Consider the following 21,344-nt stretch of genomic DNA (forward strand, 5'->3'; position numbering starts at 1 on the left):
CATTCTCTGGTCCCTCATACCCGTGTCACCAGTTGGTGCAACTGGGCATGTTGGCAAGGGCCATTTGCAGATTCTCAAATCACACCTAAGGGCTCCCCCAGGCCTGGGGATTTTCCTTTTTGTTGTGGATGAGCTTAGTTGCGGAGGGAGGCCTCACACTTGTGTTCCAAAGTCACTTATTTTGTTCTGTTTTCCACGTTAAGGCCCTGGTGAAACATGACTACACTGTGTGGGCCCGCAAGTGCCACCACCTTTATTTCCAGTCTCAGCCGTGGCACAAGAGGGAGGTGGCAGCAGCACCTCAGCTTCCCTCTCCTCCGCCTGGGCGGGCCGGCACCACGACCCCAAACCACAACGGAGAGTGGCAAGAAGTCACGACGGCCCCGCTACGGGACGCTACCGACCGCCATTCGGCTGCGACCGCCACCCCCTCAGCGGCGCGACCGTTGGGCGGCCCGAGCGCCCGCCCCCGCCCCGCACGCGGCTGCGGCTGGAGCCGCGCCAAGGCCGGTCCCGCCCGCCGCTGAGGGAGAGCGGCGCCCCGCTGCCCGGTGGCGGTCCCGCGGTGGAGGCGCTGCCCGCGGCTGGGGAAGGCTACCCGGGGGAGGCGGTCAGAGGTGGGCCGGGGCAGCCCTTGGCGTCCCACGGCCCGCAGCGGGGCTGGAGGGCTGCCGGCGGTGAGGTGGCCGGCGGAGCGAGGGGGGCTGCCAGGTCCTGCCCCGCGCGGGGAGGGGGCGGCTTCTGTCAGGCTGGGGGGAGCCGGTGTGTTTCCTTGCGGGTTGAGGTGTGCGCTCAGAGCTCCGAGTGCTGTGCCTCCTTGGGCAAGGGGAGGTGGTCAGTTTCGGGTTGCTCATGGGGAGATCTTTCACAAAATTTGTGTTACGTTCTCGGGGGAAAAAATCTTCCAAAGAACGTTTCAGATGGGCCCTCATAAGCTGCTGCAAATGTCCAGTTTGTTAAGATGCCAGAAAAACCCCAAAAAGTCATAGAGAAATCCTGCTAGGCCTGTGAGCTACTGTGGAAGGCTCCTTTCTGGTGGGCAGGTCACCAGCTGGGGTAACTCCTGAGAAGCAATATGGCCTTTGTAGGGGGATGTCATGGGGAGCAGGAGGTGCCCCTGCAGCTGTAATCTCTCATGGAACAGTATTTCTCAGCTGTTTAATCATTATCCGCTTTTCTTGATTCTAGTCAGATAGAACACTTAATTTAGAAGGTTGTGCTAGATAACTTGAGGCCTTTTCTAGGCTCTTCTGCTTAAAAGAGGAAATAGAGCTGTTACAGCGCTGTACTAGATTTCACCTCTGCTCAGACTCCCCCTCTCTCATACTCTTCTGTTTTGTTTGCTTTGGGAGTAAGTGGTTGCTTAGACATCCTCCTAATGGAAATTCAGGGGGCAGCAGAAGGGAAAAAATACGTTGTTTTGCTGTCACCACAGGTCATTTTGTTTTCATTAGCAGGAGAATACCTTAAAGAAATACAGGTGTGCTACGTTCTAGAAAATAGCCAGCTGCTTAAAACACTTTTTCCTGGTTTTAAAAAGTGTGCATGTCATTTGCAATCAGGATATGGAGGAAAACACTTTTTTTAACATTCTGATGCAAATGTTACTGCATTGCTTTATGCAGAAATCTAGTATCTAGTATAAATATGGTTTAAAGAAGCATTCCTAATCTGGATAAAATTAAGTATATTTTGCATGTCGGTAGTCTCAATGCATTCAGCTACAGGACTTTTCACAGTTGTTTTTGGCTACAGCTTTCAAGTCATTCTTTTTTAAGATGAGAAGGTAGGAAAACTAGGGAATCAAAACAGAAATTTATTCTGCCTTTATCTCAAGTGTTCTAATTCAGACTGTAACAATTTAATAGTTGGTTTCTAGACCTGCCTGAATGGGTCCAAACTGGCTATGTTGGAAAATTCTACTTGAGTATATTAAAAGTTCAGTGTTCAAGTTCAAAAGATTATAACATAGTAAATGGTCAGATGATTATTTTTTTTTGTTTGCTGTAATGCAAAGACCAGTTAAAGTGGGGAGTGATACTGGATCATATTTTAAATAGCTCAACCTCTCTTTTCCTGTTCCATAATGAGATCAGATAATAATCTCTATAGTTTCATCTCTAGAAGTCATGATAGTTTCCTTGGAATCTTTTTTGATGTAACAATTATTCCCTTGTCCTGTAAAGTGTCTTAGAGAAAACAGAATTTCAGTACCATTATTACTGTGTGGATTGTGGGTTTTGCTATTCTTTTTCTCTAAAAGAAGCTGAAGTTCCTTGAAATAATGAAATCTCCCAATTGGCAAAGGAGATAGGGGTGGGAAGGAGAATAATTAAGAAATGGATACTACAAATTAAGGTTTTACAAATGATGGTTTATTTATAGGAGGAGACTTGTTAGCCCAGCACCACTTTAGCAGTTTTTGGTGCTTCTATAGCAGCTAATTTGAGTGGGAAGATGCAAAACTATATAAATTTAATCAGATATTAAAAAAAAATTATGCAAGTTTAGATGGATATATATAAAAGGAACCCCTGTGCAGCAAGCAGACTGTTAAGGGTACACTGATGTTAACTACCCCATGGAATTAAATTGTTAGAAAATATTCCATTACGTGTCCCCATCTCCTTTCTCGAAGCATACAGACATACATACAGGACAAAAAGAACTTTTTGAGAAGAAGCTAGAGTAGCTAAATTGGAAGGAAAAATGAGATGTCTGATTCTGTCTTTATGCAGATTTTGTCCAGCATATTCTATCATCTAAGAAAATTTCTGTTAGGCCTTTCTTCTTTTTCATGCCCAGATACTAAAATACAGTATATCCTCTTGTTAAATGCAGCTAACGAGCGATAGATAGACTGCTCTCCTCACTTAACATCTGTATGTGAAACTGAATGCTCTGTATTGATTTCTGCTGCTTTTTTTAAAGTGCGATGCTTCAAAATGTTAGCGGAAACTAAAACATTTATTGGTAAATCCCTTCAGCCAGCACGACCTGTGCGTCATCTGCCTTCTAAACAAGGTGAGTAGCATGGCTAAGATACAGTTCACTTTGCCAAAGTTTCAGTTGCTTTTAAGAAAATAGCAAGGACGTGTAAGGTGACTTGGATTTTTTTTTTTTGGCAATGATTGTTCAAGCTACAGTGGTGTATATCTTGCTGTGTGTTGATCTTGCTAGGTCATCTCTTGTGATGAAATCTGAATTTAAACTACATTAAGTTTACGCAGAACTGTTTGAGGTGTTCTAGCTTGGCATGTGAAATTCTGGCTTCAGAAAGCTGGGTCAGGCTTCTCTATATAATAAATTTGGATTTCTTGGGTTGGTTGACTCTTGCTATTGAAAACATAAAATACACATCATTAAACAAATAGATTATTGTTTAGGTTTTATTGCAAGTACAATATACGGCACCATACAGTTCCTGTTTAGTGTTCAGACAAGTTTGAAACAAACAAAAAAATGCCTAAGGAAAAAAATCATGCACTGTTTATGTCAGGTATGTATATTTTGGTTTTGTTTTTAAATCTCTGTATATCTTCTCAATATTGCAATACTACAGCTATTATGACCATTAAGTTAGAAATTTTTGGTGGTCAGAGAAACAGTAGCAACTGTGCTGATGTCACCTAGATGACAGAAGGTGAGATGATAAGTTTTTATGGTTTTTTTTTTTTTTAATTCATGGAAGAAATGGAAAAGGGGTCCTATAGTGATCTAGAGCTTTTAAGTTGTGAGTAAATACCTGTATAATCTTGTTGCAGTTGGATTTTGGTGTTCTTACAGTGTCACAAAATAAAAACATGGAGTCTTTACAGTATTTTTTCTTAATGCTTTTTCTTATCTTCACCAGCATCAGCCATTGCTTTTAACATTCAGACTGAATTACCTAGCAACACTGAAGCATGTTTGCAGAGTAAGGTTGACAGGGTGAGTGTTGAGTAAATAGTAGATGGCAAAGTTGATGGAGTGTGTTCTAGAGTGCTATAAATTGGAGGTCAGCTGATCCCTTCTGTTACCAAATGAAAAGTAAACTGTATTTCCAGCTAGGAGTGTCCTTGAATCCACATGTTATAAACCAGAAGTGTTAAGTAAGAGTTTTGGGAATGCCCTTCCATGATATTACTAGCTGAAAAGTTTTATCTTGTGAGTTACTTAAGAGTCTTATGAAAATCTGTGTGGTGTCTCTTTAGCCTTCACTGAATTTAAAACAGCTATTTTAAACTTAAAATACACATATTAAGTCTTTGCTGATTATGTGTAAAGAGTAACATTATAAATAACTATTTTTTTAGTTCTGCTAGCAAATGTCCAAATTCATTTTAGGCAGCAAACGTCACAAAACTAGACAATTGAACAGTTCCGGTGCATCCTGTAGTTCTGTTTCATTGGCTATGCTGGACCAGGCAATAAACAGATGTTAACATTCAGAAAACCAGAAGCACTAGTGCTTTATTGCCAGAAATACTTGGGTTTAGACATGGTACAATGTGTTCCTGAAACCTGAAATTGGTTGTAGCTATTTGATGCAAAATGAAGTTTGTAGTGTTCCAACTGGAATGCTTAATGTTTCATAGTCTGAATTTGATTTTCTGTTGATACTGATTTGAATATTCTTCAGAGCATATTGACAATTTTTGTTTGGGGTTTGTTGTTGGTTTTTTTTTTGTTAGACCAAGTGTCTGTTTCTTCATTTTTTTATTTCAGAAGACGTCTAATAATCCTGTAGTCTTTCCTTTATTGTATGAACTGTGTGGGAGCAGCCTTTGAATTTAAAAAAAAATATAAATGTCAAAGGGTTGGTAGCTTATCCTTGATCACACCCAGGGAAATTATCAGTTACACTTGTCTCTTGAGTGATATGTATTTAGGAGAGTAAACTGTTCCCTTTTTGAATAGGCCTGTGGTCTTTGTAGTACTCTTGTGTCATCAATATGTGGCTACATATAGCTAAATACTGCATTTCTTTGAAGTGAATGTGTCCGTATTATTATTATTTTTAAAAACTTTGGCCGAGGATATTGAAAAGCTTTTTTAATACTTTTGGCTGTTGGCTATTTCATGAGTACCTCCAAATACCAGCTGATTAGTACCCTATGAACCCCTACTTGATGGGCAGCATTGGCCCGGAGGCTGGCATAGTAGCTTCACAGAATATTGTTCCAAGCAGGAACATTCAGTATCTAGTTCTGAAGATACTGGGACCTGAATTTGATAATATAGTGATGTATTATCACCCTTTAATTAATGTTGCTGAACATTCTCTAAGTTTCAGAAAGCATCAGGATTATCTGAGAAACTTGTATGTTGTTATCCATTTGCTCTTTGGCTCCTGATAGGGTGAATTAATGACCCTATTCCTAGAGTAATGGGGTTTTTTTTCCACTTCAGGGATTTTTTTTTCAAAATTTTAATTGTATTTCAGGTACTTTAAATCTTTCTGCCTCTTCATCAAGACAGTAATAGTGCTTTGTATCTACAGACACAAAACTTACCTTCATTCCCTTTCCTTCCTCCTCCAGTATATTTCCTTTTACAGAAGATAAATGAGCATAACACTAAACACGCTTTAAGGTGAAAAACAAGAACAACTGTTGGCATACAGTTAATACTGCTAAAGGAAAACCAACTTGTTACAACTTTTTATACCAGTCATAGTCTTACATACCAGGCGTCTATTAAAGACAGAATAAACATTCAAGTTATATACAAGTTAGGATGCAGGTTACTTTTTGGAAAGTATGGTGAATGGTGAAGATTTTAAAAAGTAAAACAGATTGGTTTTGCCACTAATTTATAAATAGATTTTAAAAAATAAAGGAGGTTTTAGAAACAAAAGAAAAAAAAAAGCCAACTGACAAACTAGGTTCTTAAAGCAGTAAAAGAACTGAAGAAGAATCTGGCAACCTAATTCTCCAAACTGCTTTACTCTGTTATATTTAGTATGCAGGCTTAAAGCTGGTTAGACTTCTGCCAGGAAAAAAGAATCATCATTATGGCACATCAGGAGTGCTGGTCAGTGTTAGATTCAACTGTGAGTGTAAAGAACAGTGAATTACAGAATTAAAACTACTATCCGATGAACTTGTAGTCTGAAGCTTGTAGTCTTAAGCCTTAGGGGAGGTGGAGAAGAGCTACAATAATAATGAGTACAGTGATTGTATGTAAGGTATCAGCCTTGACTCTAGGGAATTTCCACCAAACTGGTGTTTAGAGTAAAAATGCCTGAATACTCACTGTGCCCTAAACTGGCTAATTTAAAGCAAAGAATAATTTTTATTCCTTCATGGTATGCAAAGACTTTTCAGAAGATCTGGAAAGTGTTGAGTCTACTACCTCAGATCTATTTGAGGTACAGAAAATGAGATTAAAATTCCTCAGTCAAACCTGTGGAGCCTTTTGGGAGCCAAGACAAAATGCTGAGGGTAAACTTATTTCCTGCTTTCCAAAATGCTAACTTCAAGGTTTTGGCAACCGAAAGGAACTTGGTGGTATATTGCGGGTGTTGGGTCGTGATCCTTATGAAACATTTTGCTAAGTTAGAGAATCCAAGTCTCTTTTGTCTTAAGGAATGTCTTTCCAGCTTTCATTACTCACCGGTGTAGCAGCTTTTGGCTGTGTTCTGGGTGAGATAAAAGGAGGAGGTAATTGTGCTCTTTTTAAAAACTAGCAAAAGCACTGGTTGCTGTCTCAGTTGTGCTTACCTATACTGCTTTGTAGGTCATTGAACTATTCCTTATTGTAGGCAATCAAGAGTAACAAACATTCTACACGTTCAAATTAAGCTTCTCAAGCATTTAACATTATCAATATTCCTATTTGTAGGTGGTTTTGCAATTCGTTTGGAGGACCTTAATCTTTCATATTGGAGGTGCATCAGCTGTTATAAATAGCTAGAGTTCTGACTACAGTTTGGTTTGTGCAAGACTGTTTCTTTTCAGACTGCTCTTACGCTATAAAGACAAGAGTGATTCAGTTTCAAGGAGTAGAAAAAATGAACGGAATCCAGTTTTCTTCGTGCACAGAAAGTATTATTTGTCCAAAATCTAAATTGATTACTGAAACTGTGCTACAGCTGTTATTTTTAACTAAGAAACCCAGAAACATGCATCCTTGTTTTAAAGGATGCTTAAAGAAAATGGACTTCATGACTTGATTTTGTGAAATATATCAAAAAATGTTTAATTCTTTCCTCCCTATTTTAGTTATCGGAAATGACTGAAGTGAAGATCTTAACTCAAACTGTGATGCCCCATCAACCAAACCAGCATGAATCAGAAGCAAAGAAAGGTAAAACATTGGATGGAGATGTGTCTCAGAATTGTATTTTCTGGATGGGAGACAGTTGAACTTTGAAGTGATGTGGCGTGCATATTACTTTTCCAATTAGCCATTGCTTTGAGAGTTTGGCTTCCTTCTGTACCACAATTTGAGAGCAGTATGAAACCTTTCTGTTTTTCACATAACACTGTAGTGAAAGTGTAAAACTTGGCCGTAACTGAGGTGGGAAACCTCCACTGGTGGACTTGCTTATATAAAAGGGTGTACCTGTCTTTTGTTTTTTTTCTTTGGTTTTGTTTGGTTGATTTAAAAAAAAAACCACACCAAAAAAACCAAAAAAACAAAAACCTGAGCATAAAACTTCTTTTCACACAAAATCCTGGGTTTTGTGTAAATTACTTGTGTGTGTAGAAGTACATGTTTGAGTTGCATCCTTTAGCCTGTTGCAGGGATAGGTTGTGGCATACAGACTAGTGTGTGCAACCAGTTTAAGAATTTAGTAGTTTGGCTTCTTTTTCCTACTCTTATTACAATGCTTCTGCAATACTTATTTTCTGATGGTTAGAAATCACTTAATTTCTTTAATGTTTAGTCCTGGACAATTTTGTGTGTCAACGCTGGCTGTCCTTAAGATTTGTTCTTATGCTTTTCTTTCTGTACTGCCTGTCATTCAGTACTCATTAAGCATAACTCTTCTTGTCTTGGTTTGGTAAGTTTAAACAAGCCAAACTTTTATGCTTTCTTTTTTTTAATTAATAGATAATCTCAGATTCCAAATATATTCGCACAGTCTTCCTGTGCACTGCTTCCTATCTAATTCTTCATTCTTAAAGATGTCAGTGGAACTGCGACAGTGATCCAGGGTAGCTCATCAGTTCATTGAGGCAATTTTTTCTGTTCATGTCTTCCTGTAATCAGGCATCTCAAATATCCATCTGTAATCTCCAGTCTTTAAGTAATCTCTGGAGACTTCATTTGTTCTGTTGGTCTTAGTAATCAAGAAATTAATGAATTCTGTTAAATTTTTTCGAGCCTTTCCTGGTTTTCCTCAATCTGAGGTTACCAAGACCAAGGTTCTTGACCAGTAATTCTATACTGTAGTGTGTTACTGACTTGAAAGTGAGTCTAACATGTATCCCCTTTCAAGCTTGAGTTTGTTTATTCTTGATCTTGGTAAACAGAATAATGTTCTGTTCTTTGGACCTAGTTTGGTGTCAGGCTTGTAAAGTTCTGTCTGTTTGGTTGTCACTTTCTGATCCTTTCTCATTTGTTGTACTTGTGGTATGTAGAGATTGTGTTCTACAAGATCTTAAATGGCTTCTCATCAGATCCTGGTCTCTTTTATAAGCCATCACTCTGGATCTTTTTTTAGTGGTTAATTGCTCTCTGATGCCTTCCTAAGTCTGTTACACATTTTTCCATAATGTCAAACTTCCCAGCGTTTTTCAAACGGCTTTTATTTGTTTGATGGTTGTTGTAACACTTTCCTTCAGATTAACACAATTTTAAAGGTCTTGTTGTTCAGCTAATGTCTACAAAGAAGTCTCCCTGCCCCAGCCCCGCCACACACCCACCTTTTCTTTCTTTTTTTCTCTTCCCTCCTTTCTTCCATCACACTGTGAAATTTCCACTGGAACTCCGTTTTTATCTCCAGCTGTACCTTAAGTTCTATATAATAATTTCCATTTGATACCTGTTCAGTGGTAGTGTGCCTTCAGTTATCTGTTGTGGTTTAACCCCAGCCAGCAACTAAGTACCACACAGCTGCTTGGTCACTTCTGCAGCTGCCCCAGCCCCCACTGGTGGGATGGGGAGGAGAATTGGGAAAAGGGGTTGAGATAAGAACAGTTTAATACTTGAAATCAAGTAAAAAAAAAAAACCCAAACAACAACAACCAAAACAAAAACCTCAAACAAACACCACACACACCACCACCACCACCACCCCCACAGTAATAATTGTAATTATGAGGAGAGGGAGAGGGAAGAATAAAAACCAAGGGGAAAAAAAAACCCAAGTGATGCACACGACAGTTCTTCACCATTCTCTGACTGATGCCCAGCCAGTCCCAGAGCAAACTCGCCCCTAGTTTATATACTGTTCTTGACATTGTATGGTATGGAATATCCCTTTTGGCTAGTTCCGGTCAGCTGTCCTGGCTATGCTTCCTCCCAACTTCTTGTGCGTTTGTTCACTAGCAGAGCATGAGAAAGTCCCTTGGCCTAGAGTAAGCACTACTTAGTAACAACTGAAACATCAGTGCGTTATCAACATTATTGTCATAGTAAATCCAAAAAAAACACAGCACTGTACCAGCTACTAAGAAGAAAATCAACTCTTATGCCAGCTGAAACCAGGACACCGCCTCTGTAGTTCTTAAGTGCTTTTTACTGCTCTCTCAATCACTATGCTGCTTTCCTTTAGAATCATAGAATGGTATTGGTTGGAGGGGACCTTTAAAAGTCATCTAGTCCAAGCCCCCTTCAGTGATCAACTCGATCAGGTTGCTCAGAGCCCCATCCAACCTGACCTTGAATGTTTCCAGGGATTGGACATCAACCATCTCTCTAGGCAACCTGTTCCAGTGTTCTACCACCCTCACCATAAAAAAAAATTCTTCCATGTATCTAGTGTGAAACTACCCCTTTTTGGTTTAAAACCATTACCCCTTGTCCTATCACTACAGGCTTCACTGAAAACTCCATCCCAATTTTTCTTATAGACCCCTTTAAGTACTGAAAGGCCACAATAAGGTCTCCCTGGAGACTTGACCTTTCCGTGCTGAACAACTCCAGCTCTCTTGTCTTTCCTCAAAGGAGAGGTGCTCCATCCCTCCATCATCTTTGCTTCAACAGGTCCATGTCTTTCTTGTGCTGAGGACTATAGAACTGAATGCAGGACTCCAGGTGAGGTCTCACCAGGGTGGAGTAGAGGGGCAGAATCACCTCCCTCAAGCTGCTGGTCGTGCTTCTTCTGATGCACCCCAGGATGTGGTTGACTTTCTGGGCTGTGAGTGCACATTGCGGCTCATGTCAAGTTTTTCATCCATTAGTCCCCAAAAGTCCTTCCTTTTGTCTCCCAGCCTATATTGATACTGGGGGTTGCCCTGACACAGGTGAAGGACCTTGCACTTGGAACTGTTGAACCTCATGAGGTTCACATGGGCCCACTTCTTAAGCTTTTCCAGGTCCCTCTGGATGGTATCCCATCCCTCAGGTGTGTCAGCTGCACCACTGAGCCTGGTGTCATCTGTGGAGTTGCTGAGGGTGCACTTGATCCCACTGTCTGTGTCGTTGATGAAGATGTTGAAGAGTACTTGTCCCAGTACAGACCCCTGAGGGACACCACTTGTCACTGATCTCCATCTGAATGTTGAGTTGTTGACCACTACTCTCTGGGTGTAGCCATCCAACCAATTCATCATCTGCTGAACAGTCTATCCATCAAATCCATCTCTCTCCAATTTAGAGAGGAGGATGTTGTGAGGGACTGTGTCAAAGGCCTTACAGAAATCATCGTCTTCATACATTTTTAAACAAGGGTCAAAATAGCAAGCCCTAAGTTTTCAGGTTTGCTTGTGTTTATTTTATTATTTTTATAATTATCCTTGTGCCCTCACATAGATTCAGCATTTTTTACAATCATTTGTAGTTGAAGGCAGGAAAAAATCCAATTCATAGTTGACTTTGTGGTATCTCTCTGCAGCGGCCTACAGCCTGAGAAGCAAAAACTGTAGTCAGTGTCTGTGTAACGATCCTAAAGGAATAAACTTTGTCACTAAGAACCAGAGATAAATTTTGTTCCTTCTTTGCCAAATTTCTTTCCTCTTATTTTAGCTCTTTTTTAAGAATATCAGTTTAAAATACAGACTTTATTTGGGTATGGGTACTTATATGGGTAGACTTACATCTGAGGCTGTGCTAGAGGAGAGATGGTGGTAAAACTTCAACATGTGTGTTCTAAGCAAAGCCCCTCGCTGTTGTTGATTCAGTGTAAAACACCCAAAATTATTTCATTTGTATTAATCCATTTGAATGCAGCAGATCTCATAATTACTTTTAGCTGTTGAAAGTCATCAACCTAATAGCACCACGAAAATAGACACCTAGGATTTGTTCTCTTGTCCCATGGAAACATGTGCCACTTTGGGTGTGAGTTATAAACAGATTTTCTATAGGGTTTCAAGACCAGGTTTTGGTGTTTCTGTTAGGGAGTCTGTCTGTATTGTAAGGTTGGATTTACCCTTTTTTGTTCTTTTGCATTAAAACAACAAACCCTTAATAGCTTGGAATAGTCCTCCATATTTACTAAGTCAATTTGATAGAGTTAAAGTGTGATGCTCTGTAATTTACTACATATTGTCCTGATGCAAGGTCAGACTTGAATTGCTGCTGGTTTTAATACAGATTTTTATATTCTACATGCAGCATTTCCACCCTTTTCTAAGATAAATCACTTCACTGTGTTTCCCACCTTAATGCCTTAAAAGGCAACGTTGAATTTAGTAATTTTGTGTATTTACAGAAAGGATCAAATACAGCAGAGATTTCCTTCTGAAACTTTCAAGTGTTTCTCTCTCACTGAAGAAGCCAAAGTTTCTTCCTGATCATCCAATTGTACTTGAAAAGCCAGTAAGTGCATTTTTTTTGTATTAAGTGAAGTTATAAAAACAGTCGTGGAGGTTTTGACTACCCACTTGATGGAAACATTTTTCTTCAGACTAGCCTGCCAAATTGACAAAACCTTCAGAAGACAGTTCAGCTCTGCTACTTTTGTACATAACTTCCCCAGTTTTGGTATTTGGCATCTCACCATGGCAAGTACCATAAAAGGAAGAGGTTTTGTTGGGTTTTTGTTTGTTTTCAGGATCAAGATCGCATATGTTTCCAAATCTGAAGTCAATATGAAATCATATTAAAGCTTTCTACTGTGAAATTACAGTACATAGCTTTGGTATTATATGTGAATTCCATCTTTTTCTTTTCAAAATGAGAAAACAATCATGGTAGATTCCAGCTTGCTGAAAGTCTGATTCCAGTGTTCAAGTTGTCCATACACCAGTGGCCACTACAAAACTATTAATGAGCTTAATGCAGTTTGTGTTGTCATTATCTGTGGTCTGTGTTGTTGGGGAGAAATGAATAGAAATAAATGATGAATGTGAAGGATATCTAAGTGCAACCTTAACCTTTGAGATGAAATAATCCTCAAATACTTTGTATGCTAAGAGAAAAAAATCTCATGGTTTGCATTCCATACAGCAATTGTGGGAAAATGTTCTTGGGTATAAACATTATAATACCAAATTAAGCTATGTACTACGCTGCTTTTGAGACCGTTGGGGTGTAGTTCTTCTAGAAATAGGATTCCTGTCCTGAAGAAGTGTGTCCAGGTGACTACTGTGTTGGCCACAATTTTAGACAGTTTTAGACTTCTAAGATTTCTATTCTTTGGAAAAATTAGGTTAAACTAATACATTACAGTAATCAGCCTTCTGTGATCTATCTTTTTACATCTCTCATATTTTTCCCAAAGTTGAAAGCTTTACTTGCTGGAAAACCTGCCTACAGATGGGGAAGTTTGAGCTCTTGAATTTCCTTTTTTCCCCACTCTTCTTGTCACTTTTGTCAGATCTCTTGCATTTTCCCCCCTTAGTTTCTAAAGGGGGCAAATTTTGATAATATATACACTTCAACATTGTTATATTCCTGCAGAAATTGAATCAGTGGACAATTGAACTCCAAAATTGCTCATGGCAGCTAAATTGCAAACAGCTTGGGTAGAGGGAAAGAAACACAGTAAAAATGCTATTGCATGTATTTGAAGAAATTGTTTTGGGGCTAGGGGTTCTGTGTCTGTAGGATGATGTTGTAACTGTATCCAATCTATTTGCCTTTAGAAATAGGAGTATATCACTGTTTGTGAGCCCTGCTTTTAAAGTCTTTTCTCTGCTTTGTGTTAAGTCTATGTGTGTAAGCCCCCACCTGCATATGCTAGTTTGTCATACAGATAAAAAAGCAGTGAGTTTTCCAATTCTGCTCAGCTAAAAAAGGGGATGGGTAAATTATGAACCTTTGTTAGTCAGGATGTTGTGTTAGAGTAACGCGCAGTGTATCACAGCCATCATTATCAGTGTCTTAAGCGCAAAGTATGGATGGTTGAATAGGAAGCTAAAGGAAAGAAAACCTGTTATTAAAAGAAAGTAAAAGGTGGTGAATTTGCTGTGTGATCTTGGAGGCAGTGTTGAAGAGGGTATTGCAAGTATACTGATCTCATTAGTACATGAAGGTGATATTACTAGCTTGCCAGTCATACTTCAGAAGGTAGTTCCCCATTGTAAGTATGAAACATGGTTGGTGATAGTCCGTATTTTTTTCTGAATTGACTAGAATAAATGTTTTGCTGTTAATATAGGATAAAACTATGCACTGAGGTATTTTAGTGTTGAATTTTAGTGTAGACATTGAATTTTTACTAATTTGGAGCTTGTTTGGAGGCATATTAACACAAATTAAACTAAGTTCCTTGGATGTAGACTGTCTTAAGATGTATTTTGTAAGTCTATATGGATATATACCTGCTTGCTTTTCACTAAGCAGTTTTCGTATCAGCAAGGAAGAGGAAAAAATTAACATCATTACTAAGAACATTGTAAGATCTCAGTTAAAATATATGAACCTTGTTAGAAATCCCATTGCCATACACCGGGGTCCTCAAACTACGGTCCGCGGGCCAGATATGGCCCCCCAGGGTCCTCAATCCGGCCCCCAGTATTTACAGACCCCCCCCCCCCCCCCCCCACCAGGGTATGGGGGGGAAAACCAAGCAGCCGCAGATGACTGCCTGCCACTTCATCCGTGCGCTGGCCGCCTGTTTAAAAAGTTTGGGGACCCCTGGTATACACTGAAATAAAAATGTTGTATGTGGCATACATGAACCCTACCCAGCTAGCTATTTTCTATAAAAAGATTGAAGCACTTGGACATGTTAAGTTTTTCTGTATGGGAATCCAAATATAAGAATCTGCAAATAGAATAGAAGCTGAATCTTACCCAAGAATGCCATAGATTTGACTTGGCCTGTCAGCAAATAGTTCTTACTTTCAGGTCTCATGTATTAGTGTGAAAAGATACGTGATGAATTTCAAGAATGAAGATGATAAAACACATTTCAAAATTAAAAGATAAAACTCCAATAACTATCAACATTTTGTGGGACAAAGACCTGCATTACTAACTCTTCTGAGATAGCTGCATCTTTTGGAAATCATTACTAGTGAGACTTTCATGAAATACAGGACTGATTAGTCAGCATCAGAATAGGAGAGGCCTCTTGAGAATGCAGGGTTCCTTGGTGTACAGTTCCTCCTAAATCCTCTCCTGGCAAGAAAAAAATTGCTTACTCAGTGACACTGTTTTATCTCAAATGAGAATAGTCTGAGTCCAATATCCCATAAAAGGATTGAGCCTGTTACGGATTTTCCTTAATACTTCTTATAATGTGTAGATTGGAGGAAAAGCACTCAATAACTCTTGACCATGTAATCTGAGAAGGCACCTGGAATCAAGGAAAAAGTGAAGATAAATTCAGAACTAATTTATCCAGAAAGGGCAGTGATTTCAAGCTCTTTCTGGTACAGTACAGTGACATCAATTTTTGACTGTCGTGTTAAATTGCCTGCTTTGTGTGGCACCTTGCTTACTGAGACTGGATGTCAAGAGTTTGAGCATTCCGCACTGAGGCAGAGAACAGGTTGATTAAAATTTGCAATCCTATAGGGCAAGTACAAACAGCTTTAGTTTTGATGCAAACAGTGTTTTCTGGGTGCTGTTTCTTTCTACTCTGTTTAGTGGTGAGACAGCTTTGGTTTAGGGTTTTTTTGCTTGTTTGTTTTTCTTTCCTAAGTATGTTTTTGGTAGTGTTTAATGAATTTTTCCAGAATCATTTAGTTTGGAAGGGACCTCTTGAGATCACATAGTCCAACCCCTCTACTCAAGCAGAGTCACCTAGAGCAGGTTGCTCAGGATTGTGTTTGGTCAGGTTTTGAGTATGTCCACAGGCAGAGACTTCCCAACCTCTCTGTGAAGAGACTGCATAACCTGTTGCAGTGCTTGGTCACCCTCACAGTGATAAAACAGTTGGTTTGGGGAGGCTATGAAAGCTGTGTTGTCTTTCATCAGATCGTACTGGATGTTCCCATTAGTTAAAAAGAAAAAATAAATCTAAAATCTTCCTCATAGCCTTTGTGGCTTCTAGAAGGTGGGAGAGATACAGGCTCACTTTAAGGACATCCTGTGGCAAAGCTGACATGATAGTGAGAAATTACCTGAATACTGCTGTTCTTGAGATCTCTAAGGTAAGTGCTGAGGTGGATTTTTGTGCAGTTTTGCTTGTGGCATATTGGTAACAAGTCACCTAAAGACAGTACTCCTTTGGTAGAGCAGTACCAGATATGACAGTAGAATGTTTGTGTCGTGATGATACTGTTATTCAGGATTTGTTTTCAGCGGAGTGTGCAAACCCACTTGATTTACTGACATTGAACATTGTTTGGTTGTTCCGTTATCTGTCATCTTTCCTCTGCACTTCAGTTTCCTTCATGCAGCGGGTTCTACATGGGAAAATTCCAGTGTGTTGGCTGATCCCATGTCACCCGTTTTTCTACACAGAAATCAGAGGGATCAAAGAAATGCATGTATGAATTGAATGATTCTTAAAAGTGGCAGGAGGCCCTCCAAGTAAATGTCTAATGATGAGCAGACAATCCTACAACATGTCAGTATATGTGTATTTTATTAGTGGCAGTTTGCCACTGAACTGAGTATTTGGGCAGTTCTTAAGACTTCCCTAGTTTTTGAAGTCATTACTGAAGTATATGCCCATCTATGAGTGAAAGCCGTATTTTCAGATAGGGAAAGCTGCCTAGAGTGACTCGTACAAGGGAGATGCTGTTGTTAGAATTAGTCGGCTGTGGGTTGCATTTGTCCCAAAAGACATTTTTTTTTTGAGATGTAGGAATCAGGCCTACCTATACATAGCGCTTATTTGAACTGAACTGATGTTACTGTGTTGACAAAGTCTTCCAGGAAGATTTCAGGTTAAGTCTTTATGATTAATGAAAGTAAACTGTTCGCCAAAATATCAAATTGTTAAATGTATGTGGAATACAAAAGGCTTATAAGCAAACACATGAAAACTTCATTTAAATGACCTCTTACAAATGAAGTAATTTGAGGGTTTGTTTGTTTTACAGGAAAAAAGCAACCCTTTTACTGACATGTGCAAGAAGTGACAGGTTGTTTGGAAAATGAGAAATCTGTTAGTGAAGGAGCTACATATGCAGATCTTTTAAGATTTTTGAAGGTACTTGGGTGCCTACAGATGAAAGTAGGACCCTATGAAACTTATGGAAATGCCTGTTTCTTCCTGTAATTGCCTGAAAGCTTTAAAAGCCAAACTTTTAATTTGTAATGCCTGAGATGGTAATACAATTAAAGTGAAAATAAATAATTTTGCATTTTGCCTGACAGAATTTTGTCCTTGAATTGTCTGTGTTATGTAGCCATATAGTTTCTCTGACCATAAATTCTAAACCAATACTTGACTGGGGCTTTTTGCTTGTTTCTACCTCCCTTACTTAGCTTTAATAATGGAATAACAAATACTGGCTGTGTCAAATCTCAGATGTCTTAGGGTATGTACTCTTCTAGCTGAATTTCCCCCCCTCCCCCAACAAATTTAATTTGTTTTCTTTCATAATTTGAAATCTCTGTCTTGACACAAGAGATTCCTTAATATTTTGTGGATACATACCTTCTTTCAAGGTACAAAGTTTCTTGTTACCAATAGTTTCACTAAAATGAGAAATCTTCTCTCATCATGGATCAAAATGTGTTGCATTCCATGAAGTTCTTTGTAAATAACTGACCAGTATTTTTGACTTTGAAAAGTGGAAGTAATGAGCAAAACTGAGGAACAAGAGAGATTTTAATCATATGTCTTATATGGGTAAGTAGGTATACCAATGCATAGTTAATTCTGTAATTTTTTTTCTTAATATAATGTAGTATTTTATAGTTAAGTGGAAAACAGTAACATGGATATTTCCTGGAAGTATCCTTCCATTGACACACATCGCTAATAGTTATTTTGTATGAATATAATTACCTTCAGAACCTGTATTCAGACTTACAATAACATCATTTGGGCACTGAAGGCAATTTTTTAACCTCTGTCACAAATGATAATGGAAGCTAAATGATAATGTGTTGAATGGTAATTGCAATATTGCAGAAAACTTTCAAGTTGCATTTGATAGACACTAGATTTCTTTCCCTGAACTATGCAAATAAACTTGTTTGAAACCAGTTTTTTTTATGTTTAGCAGCAGTTAGTCAATTAAAACAAGCTTGCAAGTATGTTCTATTTGTATGTTGTTTACAAGTAATGGTACAAAGAACTGAAATATTTTTTTTATTCGTTTGATTGGGTTTTAATCACTGGAAGTTCTTCAGAGTGAGTTCTGCAGATCTTTTCCCTGGTGTGTTGAAGGCAATTTCTGTGTGTAGCTCTTAAAACTCTTTAGTGAAACTTCTCAAACTTGTTCTTGTGTATGATTCATCAAAGTGTTTAAGTATACAAAGGAGAACAACTGTTAGAAGGACATAGGACCTACTAAAATGTTCTTTTCCCCCTTCTAGCACCTAGTTGACATGAAGTTCTAAAGCAGGTTATTTTAAGAGTAATTTTAATACTTTTTTCCAGTGAAAAGGAAAAATGTTATAAACCTCAGTGTAGTGTCTCAGCTTCATTTAAGGATTTACCCTGCAGCAGTGTCACATGTCACTATATTTCCTTTGTTGGTAGATCAGTAGTGACAAAAGAGAACATGCCGTACACTAGACTGACATCTTGGCATAGGAGGAAAGCCAGCCAGATCTTCAGGAGTTTGAGTAGCTTTACTCAGCTAAAGACAAGAAATCTTTAAACTTTCACTGATACATCATTTGTGAACATAATACTGCTGTTCGGGTGCTTTTTTAAGAATGAACGGATCTGTAGTTGGATTATGTCAATATGGGAAAGCTTGGACTTCAGTATTAAAAACATTCACGTTTGCCAAGTTACTGTAAGAATATTTAAAGATGAAACTGGCCTTTAACGTAGGCACCTAAATATAGGTGTGTAAGTTATCGCTGACATTGACATTTGTGTAGAGAATTTAGGCTCCATTGACTTCATTGACAAGGGGTTTGATTCACTTGCCTAAGGGCAGGCATCTGGCGTCACCTGAGACATGTAGGATATCTGAAGCAACTGCATGGGGCTGGCATAAATGTCACACAACCTATAGGTAACTCATGTCCTTCTCAGCTGGGAGCTGGAGACCAGTTGGGATACCCTAGAGCATCTCACATGTACTAGATGCTTTTGTTTAGGCAACTAATTTGCTTCAGAACTCCATTGATTCAGTAGGAGCTAAGATGTCTTGGTTACATGCAGGTACCTAAATCTGATGCGTTTCTTAATCTTGAGCTGAATCCTGCTCATGGTTTCTGGAATACGGAACCTTACTGCAATGAAGATTGCTCGTTTGTTATCTAAAGTCCCCACTTTTAATCACATATGTTATGTTTTGGTTGAGTTGAAATAAAAATAGATAAGAAGATATTTTATGAAATATGACTGTTAAGTTACTTTTGGGTACTGTTTGTCCCTGTGGACTGCTAGATGAGCGGAGAGACAGGTCATTAAGCATGTAGAGCTTGTCAGCCTGTTGTGGCGGTGTGAGGTTACAAGCCTTTCATTCTTGGGCTGGAGGACACACCTGCTGCTCATGCAGTGGACAACAGCAAGACTTGTTAGGTATGAAGTTATTTCTGCTTCTAGGTTTATAGCTCTTTACACTTTAACAGAAGTTTCTCTACTGAGTTTTTAGTGAGCTACTAATGATCCAATGAAGACATTTTCTGAGAGGTCAGGACATAGGGTTCAAAGCAGACTGGCAGTGAAGTGTTAAGTCTGTGGATCTACATTGGCTTGACGGACAGGCAGATGTGTTTTCTCCTGTGACGGTAGGGGCTAGAAGAGAAAAAGGTACTGCCTGGTTTTGTTATGGGCAGAAAACAGCCTGTATGAGTGAGATTCTCTATTAACACAAGAAGTTGTCCCTATTATTTATTTTCCTAATTAATGACTTACAGCTTCTCCAAAGTATAAGATGTATGAAAATGTGTGTTGATGTTCATAACCAATTCTTCTGTAAAAGGAGAAAACATCAGCATTAAGTAACAATTGTTTATTAATGTAAGACTAAAACTTTTCACAAATACTTAAGTCATACCAGTCAAGTCGTGATTTTCTGTGACAGTTCGGACTGAATATACACAATAAACAGTTTAGCATAGTTGTCTGTTTTTCAGCTTTTAGAATGCATCTTTTCACTGAACTAGTCATGAGAAGGTAATAAATATGCAATTTCCCATATTTTAAAATGGAAAAGATCACATCCATAATAACAAACAATACCACATCATAAATTCATAACCTAGCATACCTGTACACTGCTATATGAATGGTACCATAATGAAAAACAATGCAACATTAACGCTACTTGGAACCATAGCTTCTAGTTGTTTTTGAGGACCCACCATGATGCTGAAAGAGAGGAGAATTTATTCATTAACATAAACAGTATTTCTTTTTCCACCTTTTGTAAAAATAAAACACTAAATTTTTAATCCAAATTAAAATAGCTATTTTATATATAGAAAAAATATAAAGAAACATGAATTTATATATGCAGCTAATACTACTTTTATTTGAAAGCAGCATACTTTCAAGGACAAAACCTCTCCAGGCAGGGGAAGAATAACTAAAGTATTAGGAGAGCTGAGTATAACTGGTGGGGGGATGGCTTTAGCACAAGATTTTATAGCTCCTTTTGATGACATCCAAAGAAGCATTAACATGTCGTAGGTGCAGTTGCATAGAATTAAGCGCCCAGATCCCAGAGAGCAAATCACATAAATTCTTACTCCTGTTCTGCTGCATCTGTCAGCATTTAACCTGAGCACTGTCCCCTGGGTGGTTGTGCTGCCTTTAGTGACTTTCGTTCCTTGTAATATTATTCAAACCTGGTGTTCTTTTTACACAGTTCCAGGAATTAAGAGCATTTTGCCCCAAAAATAAGGTAATTGATGGACTTGTAAAATGTCATTCCTGTAAAAGAAAATCTGTAATCGCCAGGTTATACAAAGGGCTGGAGTGATACACATTTGTACTTCTGCACAGTTCCTACCTACAAGGTTTATAGAGAGAAACCCAAAAGAAGGAAAGGAATCGTGACTATCTGAGATACCAAGTCCCCTCAGCAGAGTGGTGTTCTAGGCTCACTAGGTTTCGCATTACACAGTTTGGGGATTAAATTCGTTAACACAACTTGTTTCTGTGAATGTGTCCATAAATCCTTCAATTTATGGTATTTTTATGAAAAATGTTATCTTTTAAGAAGAATGTTGAGAATATACTGAAGAATCTTACCTGAATTTGGGCTATGAAAGCCTAGTAGTCTCTGACTCATTAGTGGATTAATGAATTTTGGCAAAAAAAATTTCCAATTTAACGGCTTATTTAATGGATTATAGTGTAAGTGTTCAACAGTTTTCCCCATGCTTTTGGTTTTTTCATCAAAAGGTTCTCTAGTGCCCTTAAGTCCAGATCTTATATAAACATTAGGTATTCATTAAGGAGTAACAGTGATTGATGCCACCCTGGTAGATTGGCCTGAAGCAACTTGGTCGGTTAAGAGGTGTGCAAGTGATTGTAATAGGTTGTGGTTCCTGTTAACTGATGGTAAATGTATTTACTTCAGGATAATATTGGATCTAACAGTCTTGAAAACTCCTGTCTTCCTGAGTCATTCCTGGACACATAATAAGTGTGTCCTTCTCAGTTTTAATTAATTGGCAGAGTAAGGACTCATGGGTTGTAATCTTTGATTGAATCAGATTCAGATTACAATTTAGAATTAAGTTCTTGTGTTACCCAGATGTGTAAAAAA

General features: G+C 38.6%; 2 protein-coding genes across 3 annotated transcripts in view; one reads left to right on the top strand and one right to left on the bottom strand.

Moving 5' to 3' along the window:
* Positions 1-511: 511 nt before the first annotated feature.
* LOC308061602 (uncharacterized protein C8orf88) lies at positions 512-16,652 on the top strand. The gene is made up of 6 exons (XM_080381847.1): positions 512-617; positions 2,932-3,024; positions 3,854-3,930; positions 7,206-7,290; positions 11,807-11,913; positions 16,536-16,652. Exons 2-6 carry the CDS (start codon positions 2,946-2,948, stop codon positions 16,572-16,574), a joined length of 387 nt encoding a protein of 128 aa, XP_080237973.1. The 5' UTR covers positions 512-617; positions 2,932-2,945; the 3' UTR covers positions 16,575-16,652.
* The window catches only part of NECAB1 (N-terminal EF-hand calcium binding protein 1), a 104,346-nt gene continuing 94,948 nt past the window's right edge, over positions 11,947-21,344 (bottom strand). Inside the window, exon 13 of one of the 2 annotated variants that reach the window (XM_080381838.1) lies at positions 11,947-19,939. In XM_080381838.1, coding sequence (XP_080237964.1) covers positions 19,911-19,939 — 29 coding nt within the window. In that variant the 3' untranslated portion in view covers positions 11,947-19,910. The remainder of the gene's footprint in view (positions 19,940-21,344) is intronic. The other variant, XM_080381841.1, reaches the window with a different exon arrangement.

This window comes from Falco punctatus, assembly GCF_963210335.1.
Source record: "Falco punctatus genome assembly, chromosome: 3".
Lineage (NCBI taxonomy): Eukaryota > Metazoa > Chordata > Aves > Falconiformes > Falconidae > Falco > Falco punctatus.